General features: G+C 46.3%; 1 protein-coding gene across 2 annotated transcripts in view; it reads right to left on the reverse strand.

The window, feature by feature from the left end:
* The window catches only part of TRMT2B (tRNA methyltransferase 2 homolog B), a 33038-nt gene extending 15866 nt beyond the window's left edge, over positions 1 to 17172 (reverse strand). Inside the window, exons 1-6 of one of the 2 annotated variants that reach the window (XM_032757271.2) lie at positions 16896 to 17172; positions 7155 to 7425; positions 6431 to 6485; positions 3054 to 3188; positions 2111 to 2210; positions 756 to 826 (exon numbers count right to left, since the gene is read on the reverse strand). In XM_032757271.2, coding sequence (XP_032613162.1) covers positions 756 to 826; positions 2111 to 2210; positions 3054 to 3188; positions 6431 to 6485; positions 7155 to 7402 — 609 coding nt within the window. In that variant the 5' untranslated portion in view covers positions 7403 to 7425; positions 16896 to 17172. Of the gene's footprint in view, positions 1 to 755; positions 827 to 2110; positions 2211 to 3053; positions 3189 to 6430; positions 6486 to 7154; positions 7426 to 16862 lie in introns of both variants that reach the window. The other variant, XM_032757270.2, reaches the window with a different exon arrangement.
* Between the last annotated feature and the right edge of the window lie 479 nt (positions 17173 to 17651).

Raw genomic sequence — 17651 nt, forward strand, 5'->3', positions numbered from 1 at the left:
AAACCCATCTCTACTAAAAATTCAAAAAGTAGCTGGGTATGGTGGCATGGGCCTGTAGTCCCAGCTACTTGGGAGGCTGAGGCATGATAATTGCTCAAACCCAGGAGACGGAGGTTGCAGTGAGCCGAGATCATGCCTCTGCACTCCAGCCTGGGTGACAGAATGAGACTGTCTCAAAAAATAAAAAATAAGTGTCTCAGAGGTCAGGCACGTTAGCTCATGCCTGTAATCCCAGCATACTTTGGGATACAGAAGGTGGCAGAATTGCTTGAGGCCGGGAATTCGAGACCAGCCTGCACAAGATGGCAAGACCTCATCCAAGAAAGAAAGAAAGAAAAGAAAGAAAGAAAAAAGTGTATCAGAGGCCAAGCTCATAATGTACTATCTTATCACCACTTCACCTCATATTCTTCAATTCTGTTCTGCTGAAAACACTAGCCTTCCAAATACTTCAGACACCTGACACTTGCTACAGTGCCCTCATCAGCACTTCTTCCTAATGCATCCCTACTATGAAAAAGTCCTTAGATGCCTGACATTTACAATAATGGACACAGTTCTCTCTTCCCCTCTCCACTCTCTCTAAAATGAAAACCTAGCAATGTTTTCTCCATAGTTAGAAGGTATGCTTTCAGTACAGAGCCCCTCCTTCCCTCTAGCACTAGAACTGGCTCTATTATCAAAATGTCAGGGATGCTGCTGTTGTAGACTACAATGCCCCAGGTCATTCTCAACCAGCTCTTGTTCCATTTTACCTGCGCCACTTGACTGTGTTTCTCAGGGATGTTTTTCAGATGATTAGACTGCACGCAGACAATGTTCCCATCTATGGAAAGAAAAATAATTTACATGGTTTTACTCTTAAAAGATTATTTAAAAGAAAATGCCTGGCAACTCAAATTTCTATCGTCAAAGTGGCATATGCAGATATGAAGAAGCAAATACAATCTCACGGCCACTTTTCAGAGAAAACCTAATTATTTCCTGGTCTAGCCATTAAGCAGCTAATTATTTATGAAGCTACTCCTCAATATTTTCTCTCACGCCACAAATGCGCTATATGACAATGTCTATTTTCTGTTCAGATTTTAAGAGGGAAATAAAATGTAATGGGTTTTATTTTTCTATTACTGAATAATAGAATACTGATGTCACATAGTCATTTAATTCAGCACACGGGAGGGAAAAAAGCCAAGTGCATGCCCTAACGAACTGTAGTTTAAGGCATATGGATATTAAACAGTGTGACTAATATCAAATGATGGCATTTCAAGTGGATTTATTGAAAATGGGCAAACTCTGGAATGGGCCAAGCACAGTGGCTCATGCCTGTAATCCCAGCAGTTGGGGAGGCTAAGGTGAGTGGATCACCTGAGGTCAGGAGTTCAAGACCAGCCTGGCCAACATAGTGAAACCCCATCTCTACCAAAAATACAAAAATTAGCTGGGTGTGGTGGTGCACGCCTGTAATCCCAGCTACTCGGAGGCTGAGACAGGAGAATCACTTGAACCCGGGAGGCAGAGGTTGCAGTGAGCCGAGATCACGCCACTGCACTCCAGCCTGGGTGACAGTGCGAGATTTCATCTCAAAAAAAAGAGAAAGCTCAGGAATGGAATCTGGGAACGGATAACTGAAAGTAAGTCTCAGAAATATGCCACTGTGATTCCCCTCACTGATACACACCTCCCCTACCAATTCTTTTAAGGTAGACTTACCAGAGAAATAATTTTCAGAGATATGGGGATGTGAAATAGGAAGACAACTCTAACAAGGAGATTGCTCCCACTGCAGAAAGCAGCATAAAATGATGATGACAACAATGATGATGAGACAGCAGCAGCAACAACGCCAGCATTTACTAAGTGTTTACTAGGTATCAGGCATATATGGCTTTTAGAGGAAGAAAGGGCAAGGGTTGCGTTTTCTATCACTGTGTTACAATGACTACCCATCAGAAGTATCCATAATCAACCTTGTGATCACATTCTGCATCAAAGACTTCCAATTTAATCTTCTTCTTTGAGGCCACCATATTTTCCACTTCTACTGACACTTCTCTGCGCCCTTTCATTCCTCTTCAGTCTTTGGTTTATACAACCTTCAACTGACCTCTCCAAGTTCCCAGGTAGAACCCCACAGTCTTTGGATTGCCATCTGGACCTCGGTTCACAGAGAAGGTGGACTTATTTCGGTAACCATTGATGACAGGCTGGAGAGGGCAGAAGGACAGGAGAGGGATGAGAGGTCAAATGAAACTAAGGAAGATAACAATAAAGGGAAAGCAGGAATGTCCTCTGGATGAGGACAAATAGGGTTTGCTTGGAGGGTATGGCATATGTGAAAGTCTGTGGCTAAGAAGATCAAGACAGTCCATAGAAGGGGAGTTCCAATCTTGCCATAAAGCAGGAGTCAACAAACTACTTATGTCAAGAGCCAAAAAGTAAATAATTTAGGGCTTTGCAGGCCATATGATCCCTGTTGCAATTACTCAACTCTGCCATCATAGTGCAAAAGCAGCCGTAGACAATACCTAAACAAGTGAGCTTGGCTGTGTTCCAATAAAACTTTATTTACAAAATCAGGCAGCAAGACAGAATTGGCCTAAAAGCTGTAGTCTGCTAACCCCTGCCATAAATTAAATTCCACTCCTCTGAGGCCACATTAGAAAGGTTTCCAATGTTACATGGGCAAATTGCGTGGGGATGGCAGGGAGAAAGGTTTCCAAAGTTTGGAACCTTTCTAAGGAGGTAATAGTGGAGTGGTTGATACAATGGACTCTCTATCAGATAGACCTGAGCGTGAATCTCACCTCTGGCCCTTTCTAGATGTGTGTCCTGGGCAAATTACTAAGTCTCTCTGGGCCTCAAGGTCTTCATCCATAAGATGATAGTATCTACCCCTCCAGGTTATTATAAACAGTAAAATGTGACAATGATGCATGATAATCATTTAGCATAGGGCCTGGTCCCCAGCAAGTACTCAGTAAATATCAGCTGATGTTATTAGCATTAAGGGGCCTTAATAGATAAGGAATAGGGAGGTGGGGGCTTACAGAGGGTATAATAGGATGGAGAAGACAAGGGAGCCTCTCAGATATGGGTACAGCTGTTGTCACACTGACTCCGTTGAGCATTTGGATGTAAGACTCTAGTCTTTGTAAAATTTTCTTCTGAGCTGCAAATTTCACCTGCAAAAGAATATAAGCAATGAAATGAAATACTGGCTGGGCATGGTGGCTCACGCCTGTAATCCCAGCACTTTGGGAGGCCGAGGTGGGCGGATCACCTGAGGTTAGGAGTTTGAGACCAGCCTGACCAACATGAAGAAATCCCGTCTCTATTGCAAATACAAAAATTAGAGGGGCGTGGTTGCACATGCCTGTAATCCCAGCTACTCGGGGGGCTGAGGCAGGAGATTCGCTTGAACCCAGGAGGCGGAGGTTGTGGTGAGCCGAGATCGCACCATTGCACTACTCCAGCCTGGCCAGCGAGAGCGAAACTCCGTCTCAAAAAAAAAGAAAAAAAAAAAAAGAAATGAAATACTTTTGTAGCTTCACCGCAAAGAATGGAAAACAAACAGGACAAAAGAAGAGTGTCCCACAGATTCTTGGCTCATGGTCTCAACAGATGAGGAACCTAGAATGAAGGAACAAAAACAGACCTAAAAAGGTAATGAGGAAAGGTCAAGAATGAGCTCTTGTGTAAGCTCATCATTTTATCTGACCTTTCAGACTGAACATTCAAGGTATATGTCAGTTCTGCCCAGCAGAGCTTTCCACAATGGAAATGTTCTGTTTGCACTGTGTTCTACGTATACAGTAGCCACTAGCCATATGTGGTTACTGAGCACTTGAAATGTGGTCAGTGGGAATGAAGAACTAAATTTTTTTAAATTTTTTTTAGAGAGAGAGTTTCACTCCTGTCACCCAATCTGGAGTGCAGTAGTAAGATCTTGGCTCACTGCAGCCTTGATTTCCCAAGCTCAGGTGATCCACTTCAGCCTCCCAAGTAGCTGGGACTACAGGCACAAGCCACCATACCTGGCTAATTTTTTGTATTTTTAGTAGAGATGGGGTTTCATTATGTTGCCCAGGCTGGTCTCAAACTCCTGGGCTTAAGTGATCCACCTGCCTCAGCCTCCCAAAATGCTAGGATTACAAGGGCGAGCCACCATGCCTGGCCTAAATTTTGTTTTTCTTTTTTGAGACAGAGTCTCACTCTGTCGCCCAGGCTGGAGTGCAGTGGCGAGATCTCCGCTCACCTGCAACCTCCACCTCCCGGGTTCAAGCGATCTCCTGCCTCAGCCCCTCGAGTAGCTGGGACTACAGGTGCATGCCACCACACCTGGCTAATTTTTTTGTATTTTTAGTAGAGATGGGGTTTCACCATGTTAGCCAGGATGGTCTCAGATCTCCTGACCTCATGATCCGCCCGCCTCAGCCTTCCAAAGTGTTGGGATTACAGGCGTGAGCCACCGCGCCCGGCCCTAAATTTTTACTCTTAATTAACTTACAGAGTCAGCCCTGCCATAACATGACATAAGTGTTCCTATAGCACACTATGCAAAATCAGTCACAAAAAGATCTCAAGGCTCATGGGAAAAACAGGATTAGGCATACAACATTCCAAAACTTTATCGATAACACCCACAGAAAAGATTAAGAACCTAATAAAAACAGCAGCACTGTTTTGTACATGGCAAGTGGTTAAGAAATATGAATAGTAAGCCAGGCACGGTGGCTCACGCCTACAATTCCAACATTTTGGGAGTCTGAAGCAGGTGGATTGCTTGCATCCAGGAGTTCAAGACCAGCCTGGGCAACATGGCAAAACTCTGTCTCTACAACAAATACAAAAAATTAGTCAGGCATAGTGGTACACACCTATAGTCCCAGCTACTAGGGAGGCTGAGGTGAGAGGATCCCTTGAGCCCTGGAGGCAGAGGTGCAGTGAGCCATAATCACACCTCTGCATTCCAGCCAGGCAACAGAGTGAGACACTATCTAAAAAAAAAAAAAAAGAAACACGAATACTACAATAAGGATAACACTTTACCCTGACAATGACCTGAAGTTTGCTTATGGAAGTGAGTATAGTGAGTATCAGAAGAACTGCAGCTTGGGCCGGGTGCAGTGACTCACACCTGTAATCCCAGCACTTGGGGAGGCCAAGGCAGACAGATCACCTGAGGTCGGGAGTTCAAGACCAGCCTGGCCAACATGGTGAAACCCTGTCTCTACTAAAAATATAAAAATTAGTCTGGCATGGTGGCATGTACCTGTAGTCCCAGCTACTGGGGAGGCTGAGGCAGGAGAATCACTTGAACCCAGGAGGCAGAGGTTGCAGTGAGCTGAGATCACACCACTGCACTCCAGCCTGGGCAACAGAGCCCAGACTCTATTTAAAAAAAAAAAAAAAAAAATTGCAGCTTGGAGTTATCATGAAGTCATAAAAAGAGGGCTATGTGAGTCAGATGGAAAGTTCTAACACCAGATGTGGATGGGTATGGCTCATAACAAACACACTGGGGGAACTGAGGGAGCTGGTAGATGTTTGAGGTGTGGGCATGCATTCATTTTATATGTTCTTAAATAGCTCGGTTCAGCTGAGTATGGTCTCCTTTCATCTAGCGTTTCTTATGGACAAAATTACTTCTAAGTAAACATGAAATCTGCATTATGCTCAAATTTTCCCTAATATGTCAGTTAGTTAGAACAAATTTCTCTTTTCTAAATAAGCAGTAGAGCTTATTTAGAATTAAGCAGTAGAATTGACTGTATTCAAATTTAAATTGCCACATATGGCTACTGGCTACTATGTTGGAAAGCACAGCTACATGTGAAACAGCAAGAGCACTGCTACTCACATACACAGAGCTATAAGTATAACAAAAACGCAAGGAAGAGAGGAAACAGACATTTGGATCTATGGGTCTAGAGTGAGGAAGATATAATTGGCCTAAAGTTCCAATTTTGGAGTCAATAGCATAATGAGTTTAAGAAGCTGCTTGGGATTCTGCGTAGAACTGTCCAGTCAAGGCCCGGCGCGGTGGCTAACACCTGTAATCCCAGCACTTTGGGAGGCCGAGGCAGGCAGATCACCTGAGGTCAGGAGTTCAAGACCACCCTTGTCAACATGGCCTATCTCTACTAAAAACAGAAAAATTAGCTGGGCATGGTGGCGCACGCTTGTAATCTCAGCCACTCAGAAGGCTGAGGCAGGAGAATTGCTTGAACCTGGGAGGTGGAGGTTGTAGTGAGCCGTGATTGCACCACTGAACTGCAGCCTGGGCGACAGAGTGAGACTCCATCTCAAAAAAACTGAAAATTAAAAATAAATAAATAAATAAATAAGTGCCCAATCAAGCTTCCTACGAGTCCAGCACCATTCTCCTGGAAAGGAGGAGTAAAGACTTAGGCTGGGCACCTACCTTGAGCTGTTCTTCATAGCTCAACCTCCAGAGTGGTGTCACAACATCGGCCAGCCTTGAATAAAATAATTCAGGCAATTCTTTAATTATATAAATATGTACTGAGCACCTACTATGCATAAGCACTTTCAGAAGACCTAACTCTCATGCTCTCTAGGGAGATGGAGTCTGGGAGAAAAGCCCATTTTGATGTTGTCTACTTAACAAAGCAGAACAGATGAGGCAAACCTAATATAAGAAAAATCCAGATTTATCAGGAGGTAATTAATCATATTACAAAAGGCTTCACTGTTGGGTTTCTTTAAATAGCTTACCTTCCTAATGCTTTTAAAATATAATTTGATTTAGAAAATACATTTGTTGCATAAATGAGGTATATTTGTGCTTATATGGCTGCAATGGATCTACTCATCTCTAATCCATCTAATATCATTCTGGGTTCCTGGTTTTCAGCAAACCTGTCCTGAATTATTAAAGACAAGGTCCCAGATTAGTATCTTCTTTCTGATAAAAACACACTCAAAGACAAAGAGAACGGTTTCTGCAACCCCAAAGCATTTCCACCAATATTCTTCAGACGTCCTCAAATTTGCCCTGGGTATCCTACCTCAGGTGGCCCCTCAAATCCTTGTAATGCTACATTAGTTACATTAGGAAAACAGAATTTCAGTAGATGCACAGATTGAGACTTGCTAAGGAGAGAGGACATCAGCCTGGCCTTTACCTTTCCTGCCAGGAACCATCTAGTGGTCTAAGACGGCTTGGTTTCTTCTGACTTTTTTGTCCCTTCTGACACTTCGTGGCTATCACACGGGTGAAATCTCCCTTACATACTGTGCCCAGAAAGAGCTGTGACCATCCTGGTGAATTTCTGGCATACCAGGGAAGCAGTCCTGGTTTAGAGAAGAGACCCACCATGGAGATGAAGTATCTGAGGCTGTGCACTGGGACTCTTCTCTTAAGGCCTGCCATCCAAAGAACACACTGAAATCCACCTGCATGAAAGGTACACATACAGAGGTTGGGAAATGGAAGCACAACTATCAAACCCATTCATCCATTTATAAACCCTTAAGGAACTCAAGCGCCTAGCAGAATGCTGGCACACAGCAGACAGTAAAAGCAAGCCTGTTGAACAGAACTGAATTACTGTATGCAAGGTATGTTTTGGTTCCCAAAATAAAGAGATGAGGAAAATATAGTCTCTGTCCTCCAGGAAAGAGTTCAAATCTCTAGATATATTTCTGTGACAAATCTCTTTCCCTATTCCACCTTCCTAACCAATAGCCAATCAAGCAGCTAATATTTAGTAAGTGTTTACTATGTGCAAGACATCATGCCACACTAGACACCAGAGGGGTTACAAAGGTTACAATCTAATTAAGGAGATTAAATGCTGACACAGGAAAAGACATTAGGAAATAACAAAGTATGCTTGGTTCCTGATGAGTGCTCAGAAAAGGCTTCCCAGAGCAGGGAGGCATGGCGCTGAGTCTTTGTTTTTTAAGACAGTCTCATTCTGTCGCCCAGGCTGGGGTGCAGTGGCATGATCATGGCTCACTGCAGCCTTGACTTTCTAGACTCAAGCAATCCTTCCACCTGAGCCATGCAAGTAGCTGAAACTACAGGTGTGCACTACCACACCATTCTTTTAATTTATAGTAGAGACAGCCAGGAGCAGTGGCTCACGCCTGTAATCCTAGCAGTTAGGGAGGCCGAGGCAGGTGGATCACCTGAGGTCAGGAGTTCGAGACCAGCCTGGCCAACATGGCAAAACCCCTGTCTCCACTAAAAATACAAAATTAGCTGGGTGTGGTGGTGCATGCCTGTGATCCCAGCTACTTGGGAGGCTGAGGCAGGAGAACTGCTTGAACCTGGGAGGCAGAGGTTGCAGTCAGCTGAGATTGCGCCATTGCACTCCAGCCTGGGCAACAAAAGCAGAAACTCTGTCTCAAAAAAATAAATAAATAAGGTGGGGCGCGGTGGCTCACGCCAGTAATCCCAACACTTTGGGAGGCTGAGGTGGGCAGATCACAAGGTCAGGAGTTCGAGACCAGCCTGGCCAACATGGTGAAACCCCGTCTCTACTAAAAATACAAAAATCAGCTGGGGATGGTGGCACACGCCTGTAGCCTCAGGTACTCAGGAGGCTGAGGCAGGAGAATCACTTGAACCTGGGAGGCAGAGGTTGCAGTGAGCCAAAATCGTGCCACTGCACTCCAGCCTGGGCGTCAGAGTGAAACTCCATCTCAAATAATAAACAAACAAACATAGTAGAGACAAGGTCTTGCTATGTTGCCTAGACTGGCCTCAAACTCCTGGGCTTAAGTGATCCTCCCACCTAGGCCTCCCAAAGTGCTGGGATTACAGATGTGAGCTGCCACGCCCAGCCAGAAACTGAGTCTTAAAGGATGGCGGACAGATGAATTAGATGTTTGAAGGACAGCAGGGAAACCAGTCTGACTAAAACACTAGTTCATTTTAAGGAATAGAAGCAATAGGCTGAAAAGTTAAGTCAAAGTGAGATTTAAAATAATGTTCATGCCTGAATAAAATATGGACTTTATTATGAAGGTAACAGTGAGATGATGGAGGCTTTATGTAGAGAATTAAAGATGAAATAAGGAGGCTAATAAAAAGCAAGTTTGGCTGGGTGCAGTAGCTCACGCCTGTAATCCCAACACTTTGGGAGGCCAGGGTGGGCAGATCACAAGGTTAGGAATTCGAGACCAGACTGGCCAATATGGTGAAACCCCGTCTCTACTAAAAATACAATAATTAGCCAGGCGTGGCGGCAGGCACCTATAGACCCAGCTACTTGGGAGGCTGAGGCAGGAGAGTCGCTTGAACCTGGGAGGCGGAGGTTGCAGTGAGCCAAGATCGTGCCACTGCACTCCAGACTGAATGACAGAGCAAGACTCCGTCTCAAAAAGAGAAGAAAAAAAAAGCAAGTTCACGTTTGAGACATATTGTGTTTAGAATGGTAAGGAAATACCCAAATGGAAATGTCTAGCAAGTAAGTAGAAAAGCAGTAGGATAAGTCGAGAGAGATGGCAGGGATACAGATTTCATTGAGTGCCTATAAGAAATACAAGCTGTAAGATGAAAAAGGGCTTTGAGGCCAAGCATGGTGGCTCATGCCTGTAATCCCAACACTTTGGGAGGCCAGGGCGGGCAGATCACAAGGTCAGGAGTTCCAGACCAGCCTGGCCAACATGGTGAAACCCCATCTCTACTAAAAATACAAAAATTAGGACCGGGCACAGTGGCTCATGCCTGTAATCCCAACACTTTGGGAGGCCGAGGCAGGTGGATCACGAGGTCAGGAGTTTGAGACCAGCCTGGCCAATATGGTGAAACCCCGTCTCTACCAAAAATACAAAAATTAGCTGGGCATGGTGGCACATGCCTGTAGTCCTAGCTACTCAGTAGGCTGAGGTAGGAGAATTGCTTGAACCCAGGAGGCGGAGGTTGCAGTGAGCCGAGATCACTGCACTCCAGCCTGGGTGACAGAGTGAGACTCAGTCTCAAAAAAAAAAAAAAAAACCTACAAAAATTAGCCAGGCATGTTGGCGAGTGCCTGTAACCCCAGCTACTTGGGAGGCTGAGGCAGGAGAATTGCTTGAACCTGGGAGGTAGAGGTTGCAATGAGCCGAGACCGTGCCATTGCACTCCAGCCTGGGCAACAAGAGCAAAACTCTGTCTCAAAAAAAAAAAGGGGGGTGGGGTGCTCATGTCTGTAATCCCAGCACTTTGAGTGGCTGAGGCAGGAGGATCAATTGAGCTCAGGAGTTCGAAACTAGCCTGAGCAATATAGTGAGACCCATCTCTTAAAAAAGCGGGCTGGGTGCAGTGGCTCACGCCTGTAATCCCAGCACTTTAGGAGGCCAAGGCGGGCGGATCACCTGAGGTCGGGAGTTCAAGACCAGCCTAACCAAGATGGAGAAACCCCATCTCTACTAAAAATACAAAATTAGCCGGGCATGGTGGCACATGCCTGTAATCCCAGTTACTCGGGAAGCTGAGGCAGGAGAATCGCTTGAACTCAGGAGGCGGAGGTTGAGGTGAGCCGAGATCACACCATTGCACTCCAGCCTGGGCAACAAGAAGGAAACTTCATCTCAAAAAAAACAAAAAACAAAAAAACAGGCTGGGTGCAGTGGCTCACGCTTGTAATCCCAGCACTTTGGGAGACCGAGGCAGGCAGATCACCTGAGGTCAGGAGTTCGAGTTCGAGACCAGCCTGAGCAACATAGTGAAACCTTGTCTCTACTAAAAATACAAAACAAACAAACAAACAAACATTAGCCAGGCATGTTGGTGGGCACCTGTAATCCCAGCTACTCAGGAGGCTAAGGCAGGAGAATCACTTGAACCCAGTAGGTAGAGGTTGCAGTGAGCCTAGATAACGCCACTGCATTCCAGCCTAGGTGACAGAGCGAGACTCCATTTCAAAAAATAATAATATTAATAATATAACAAAAATTTAAAAAATTAAGAAAATAAAAATTAAAAAAACAGGCCAGGCACAGTGGCTCACACCTGTAATCCCAGCACTTTGGGAAGCTGAGCGGGCAGATCACTTGAGGTCAGCAGTTCGAGACCAGGCTGGCCAACATGGTGAAACCCCGCCTCTACTAAAAATACAAAAATTAGCCGGGCATGGTGGCATGTACCTGTAGTCCCAGCTACTCGGGAGGCTGAGGCATGAGAATCGCTTCAACCCAGAGGTGGAGGTTGCAATGAGCTGAGATGACACCACTGCACTCCAGCCTGGGCGATATAGTGAGACTCAGTCTCAAAAAAAAAAAAAATCAATCAATCAATCAAAACAAAAATTTTTTTTAAAGTGCTTTCAGTAAAGGCAAGAGCAAAAGGCCAATGACTATATCTGGGAGAAAGGTAATATTTGGAGAGCAAGAAGACATGCTGGTGTCTCAGAAGGAGAGTCAAGAGAGCCTGGAGGCCTGGAGGCCAAGGCAGATACCTCTGAGGAAGGCAGTATCACATCCATTAAGTCTGGGACAAAAGAAAGAAGGGAAAGAAGGCAATGGGAAGTGGCAGGCAGTGGGGACATATGAAGGCTTTGAGATTTTAGGAGTGCAGATCCTAGTCAGACAGCCAGGCCTGTCCTGGGTGGTCCACTGGCCCCACCACTCACTACCTAGGTGGCCGTTACCAAGTTAATCATTCTCTCTGACATTCCTTTTTTTCACTTGTAAAATGGAGACAATGGTATCTACCTTATATAGTGGTTGTAAGAGTTACAAGAAGATAATTAATAAAAAGTACCTAGGCTTCCGGGCACAGTGGCTCACACCTATAATCCCAGCACTTTGGGAGGCCGAAGCAGGCGGATCACCTGAGGTCAGGAGTTCGAGACCAGCCTGACCAACATGGAGAAACCCTGTCTCTACTAAAAATACAAAATTAGCCAGATGTGGTGGCGCATGCCTGTAATCCCAGCTACTCAGGAGGCTGAGGCAGGAGAATCGCTTGAACCCGGGAGGTGGAGGTTGCGGTGAGCCAAGATCACGCCATTGCACTCCAGCCTGGGCAACAAGAGCGAAACTCCGTCCCCTCCCCAAAAAAAAGTACTTAGGCCAGGTACAGTGTGGCTCACGCCTATAATCCCAGCACTTTGGGAGGCCAAGACAAGAGGACTACTTGAGCCCAGGAGTTTGAGACCAGCAACACAGTGAGACCCCGTCTCTACAAAAATTAAAATATTAGCCAAGCATGGTGGCATGCGCCTGTAGTCCCAGCTACTCGGGAGGTTGAGGTGGTAGGATCACTTGTGCCCAGGCAGCCAAGATCATGCTCCAGCCTGGGTGACAAAGCAAGACCCTGTCTTGAAAAAAAAAAAAAGTACTTAGCAGAAGATTAGACAAGTATGTTTGTGAAACTCTGAGCAGAGTCCAACACCTGGCAAAATATCTTCAGTAAGCATTACTAGTAAATGTCATGATGTGTTTAAAGACAGTATTTAACTGAGTAGAGGTGGCAACACTGAAAGAGGGGAGTGGGAGAAGGAACAATGGGAGTAACTATGAGACAAAAGCTGGAAGAGTTAACATGGGTGACACTGAGAACACAAGTAGAGGGCTTCCCTTTGCAACACAGGACTCTATGGTATGTCTACATTGCTGTGAAAGCACCTGGTTTTTGTTTGTTTTAAAAATGAGATGGGGTTGGCCAGGCATGGTGGCTCACACCTGTAATCCCAGCACTTTGGGAGGCCAAGGTGGGCGGATCACCTGAGGTCAGGAGTTCGAGACCAGCCTAGCTAACATGGTGAAACCCCGTCTCTACTAAAAATACTAAAATTAGCCGGGCATGGTGGCAGGCATCTGTAATCCCGCTACTCAGGAGGCTGAGGCAAGAGAATTGCTTGAACCTGGGAGGCAGAGATTGCAATGGGCCAAGATTGCAACAGAGCAGAGCTGGGCGACAGAGCGAGACTCCATCTTAAAGAGATGGGGTCTCACTATGTTTTCCAGGCTGGTCTCAAACTCCTGGACTCAACCAATCCTCCTGTCTCGGCCTCCCAAAGTGCTGGAATTATAGGCATGAGCCACCATGCCCAGCCATAAGCACCTATTTTAAGTACTTGGGACACCTGAATGGACTTGGCCTGACATTCTGTTAACCTGCTGTGAAATTTGTATTTTGCCCTTAAGCTCTACCTTGGATTTCATCCCAATGTTAAGTCATAGCCTAATTCAGAATTTTACATTTATACACACACACACACACACACACACACACACACACACACATAGAAAATTATTGCTAAATTAACATTCCATGATCAATAAGTAACACAGAGGATGACGACATAGGTGCTGCAATATTTAGCCCATACACCCTTTTGTATGATTACAAAGTACTAAAGAAAGTGACTGTCATAGCATGTGACATTTGGGGGATTTCAAAGTTTTTACAGAATGTACTTAAGCTGGCCCAGAGTTCAGGTGTTAATGATAGCACCCTCCACTCAACAACCCCCATCAAGAAGCAACAAGACAGTACAGTTAAGAACACAGGCTTTGGAGCCATGTTCTTTGTTACAAAAAAAAAAAAAGTCTTACTTTGTCGCCCAGGCTGGAGTGCAGTGGCACATTCTTGGCTCACCACAACCTCTGCTGCCTGTGTCAAGCCATTCTCCTGCCTCAGCCTCCCGAGTAGCTGGGATCACAGGCACCCCCCATTGCACCCAGCTAATTTTTGTATTTTTAGTAGAGACAGGGTCTCGTCATGTTGGCCACCCTGGTCTCGAACTCCTGACCTCAAGTGATCCACCTGCCTCAGCCTCCCAAAGTGCTGGCATTACAGGCATGAGCCACTACATTCGGCTGGAGCCATGTTCTAATCCCAGCTCTACTTCTCACTAGCTATGTGGTTTTAGGTAAGATATTAATACTTAAGCGCTATGAATCTCAGTGTCACCATCTATACAAATAGGACTGAGAACACCTATCTTTCACGGTTTTGGTGAGAATTAAAAGCGTTCAAATATATGACATGTTCAGGACTGTGCTTAAGACAGCCAGTGCTCAACATGTGTCACTGCTCTTTCTTAGGCTCTGATTCAAAGCGTATCACTTGGTTTCTTCATGCCTCAACATCTCCAACCTGCAAAACTGACAAGATGTGATAATGCATGCAAGTGCTGTGAGGATGAGTACAGTTATGTGGGAAATTTAAAAAACAACATACACACACATAGACACATAAATTTTCTGACCCTGTACATGAGTGCCTGCTGGAGTGTAGTGAGGTTATGGCCTGTGCTGGACTACCTGTTAATACTCTCAAAAGTGTGTGGCAGCCGGGTGCGGTGGCGTACAACTGTGACTCCCAGCACTTTGGGAGACCAAGGCAGGAGGATTGCTTAAGGCCAAGAGTTTGAGACCAGTCTGGACAACATAGCGAGATCTGGTCTCTACAAAAAGTTTTAAAAATTAGCCAGGTGTGGTGGCACACACCTGTAGTTCTAGCTACTTAGGAGGCTGAGGCAGAAGGATCACAAGTCCAGCAGTTCGAGGCTGCAGTGAGCTATGATTGTGCCATTGCATTCCACCCTGGGAGGGAGACCCTGTCTCAAAAAAAAAAAAAAACAAAACAAAAGCCAGGCGGGGTGGCTCACGCCTGTAATCCCAGCACTTTGGGAGGCCAAGGCGGGTGGATCACTTGAGGTTAGGAGTTCGAGACCAGCCTGGCCAACGTGGTGAAACCCTGTCTACCAAAAATATACAAAATTAGCTGGGTGTGGTGGCGCACGCCTATAATCCCAGCTACTCAGCAGGCTGAGGCAGGAGAATTGCTTGAACCCGGGCAGAGGTTAAAGTGAACCGAGATCATGCCACTGTACTCCAGCCTGGGCAAGAGACTCCTTCTAAAAAAAAAAAAAAAGTGTGTGGCCTGTGAGAATGTACGTATTCAATATGGAGGATGGCAAAAGCCAGAGAAAAGAAATGAATGAAGAGGCAAGAGACATAAAGAATGACTTGGTGGGTCTGAGGAGGCCAGTGGCCTTGAAGCCCAGACCATAGGGGAAGGGAGTAGAGCTGATCCAGGAGAGGGGTCCTGTCCCTCCAGTCAGCAGGAAAGTCAGGGGGAAGGAAACTGCAGGCCCATTTGAGGATTTGCAGAGGAGGGACAAGGGAGCTGGGGAATTTGAAGACAGCTATTCCCACCCCAATGACATTTAGACTTTTTTGTGAGTATGTGGGTCCTCTCACTGGTGACTCTGCCATGACTGTAGTTCATTTGCCCTACACCCCAGCAGGAGGGTCCTTGTCCATCTAGGTCTCTTTCAAATTATCAAGTATGGCCTAAAACAGGACCTTATTATTTCAAGGTGCCAACCAGCCATCATTCTAGGTAAAGAGCCTGTCATATTTAGTAACTTCTGTGGTGAAATTTCTTTTTCAAGGCAGCACACTCATACTAGTCAAGGTGAGTTCTGTTTCTTTCTTAATGTCAGGGGAGGCATTTGTTCACAGAAGAGACTATTTTCTTTTTATATTTTGTCCTGTTTTAAATAAATGCTTGGGGCCAGGTGCGGTGGCTCACGCCTATAATCCTAGCACTTTGGGAGGCCGAGGCGGATGGGTCACCTGAGCTCAGGAGTTCGAGACCAGCCTGACCACCATGGAGAAACCCTGTCTCTACTAAAAGTACAAAATTAGCCGGGTGTGGTGGCGCATGCCTGTAATCCCAGCTACTCGGGAGGCTGAGGAAGGAGAATCGCTTGAACCTGGGAGGCAGAGGTTGCGGTGAGGCGAGATCGCACCATTGCACTCCAGCCTGGGCAACAAGAGTGAAACTGTGTCTCAAAAAAAAATTAAAAATTAAAAAAAAAAAATGCTTGGGGGCCAGGCGCGGTGGCTCACGCTTGTAATCCCAGCACTTTGGGAGGCTGAGGCGGCCGGATCACGAGGTGAGGAGTTCGAGACCAGCCTGACCAACAGAGTGAAACCCAGTCTCTACTAAAAATATCAAAATTAGCTGGGCGTGGCAGTGGGCGCCTGTAATCCCAGCTACTCCAGAGGCTGAGGCAGGAGAATCACTTGAACCCGGGAGGTGGAGGTTGAAGTGAGCCGAGATCGCACCACTGCACTCCAGCCTGGGTGACGAAGCTAGACTCCATCTCAAAAAAATAAAAAATAAAATAAATAGATAAATGCTTGTTTTTTCCTTAAAATAAATGCGAGTTTTTTTCCTTAGTCAAAGAAAAAAAAAGTGTGTGAGCGGTCGTGCTTGACTGTTCTATACCTGCCTCAGGAATTGATCAGGAAGAGCCCTGGAGTCCAGAGTAGCCCAAATAGTAAGGCAGGCTAACTCTCCTGTGCTCAGAGAGGTTCAAATCAAAGAGACTATGTGGTAGGTCTGACCTGCGCAGGGCCAAGGATCCCTTTTGGAGCAAAATGTTCACCCACCGACAAGGGTCCTGCTCGCACTCTCTGCTCACCCTTCCTTCAGCTGGACCGGCCCCAGACACTATTCCTTGCTAAACCAAACGAGCAAATGGGTTGACTGCTGTGTCGTGTCCCGACTGCAGCCCACAGGCAGTCAGGTCCTTGTCTCCCCAACAAGACTCCACTAGCCCTTCCATTCCCTTCTTCTTTAGGCAAGTTCTGCCCACTGTGTCTGTTGGAAGGGTTAACAAAGAGGAGACACTAGGAAAGGCTACCACTAAACTTGGCCGGGCTGCAGGGCCCGGGAAGGACGGAAAGTAAGGGAGTGGGAGGAGTTAGGGCACAGGCCCACGATGGGCTGGACATGACCTTGCGCAGTCACCGTCGGGTCCCGTCCCCAGCCCCGCCTGCCTCCTCCATTCCCCGCCCCGCGGACAGTTTGGCATAGTAGGGAGTTTTCTGTAAAGCAAGGGTTAAATCAGGTTTTCCGGGCTATTTATCCACCTTACCTTCCTTCGTAACCAATAAATCCTCTTACAAACCTGAGGCGGCAAACTAAAAGACCAGCGGAAGGCCTGGTTTGCTGCGGCGGGGAAGCAGTCACTTCCTGGTGCGCAAGGCGCCTCTACTCCCGCTGCACGCGCAGCCAACCCTTGGCAAGCGCGGCGGGAGGCGGAGCTCCTCCCAGCGTCGGCGAGGCAGCAGGCCCCGGCACCTCGACTCCTCTCGGGGAGTGCCCCTCCCTACTTTGCTGGGGGAACCTTCTATGGAGATCTTCCATAAAAGCACTCATAGCCCTAATACCCGCCTCCTTCCTTCTCTAAGTTCTCCTCTCCTCCCCTACCCGCGGCCCCGCCCACCACCTGCTCTTTCCTCACCGTCCCATTGGTGGATCTACATAAGAGACTCACGAAGACACTGCAGCAGTGTTAACTGCGTTAGCGCATCCCGGGGATGCTTGCAGTTTAAGTCTTCCAACTCAAGGAATAGTTTTCTCATGATAGAATTGCAGACATCAGATCCATAACGGGTTGGAAGATTGGCAGATGAGAAGCAGGGTGGTTCCGTGAAATGGCATCCTTTGGTAAAAGCCAGATCTATTCTGGGCCGTGGGGTTTCTCAAGCATTCATTCTCTTTTTACACTGCATCAGAAAAATACTTTATAGTTTCTTCACTGGATCCCACTTAAGACTATTGAATCCTAAACTCTCAGAAATAATCTTTTTCTTCAACTACAGAACTCAAAAAGAGGACAGATGTCTCTTTTTGGTTGATTCACTACCTCCTGGACTACATT

The sequence above is a fragment of the Hylobates moloch genome, unplaced genomic scaffold, assembly GCF_009828535.3.
Source record: "Hylobates moloch isolate HMO894 unplaced genomic scaffold, HMol_V3 SCAFFOLD_7, whole genome shotgun sequence".
In the NCBI taxonomy this organism is placed as follows: domain Eukaryota; kingdom Metazoa; phylum Chordata; class Mammalia; order Primates; family Hylobatidae; genus Hylobates; species Hylobates moloch.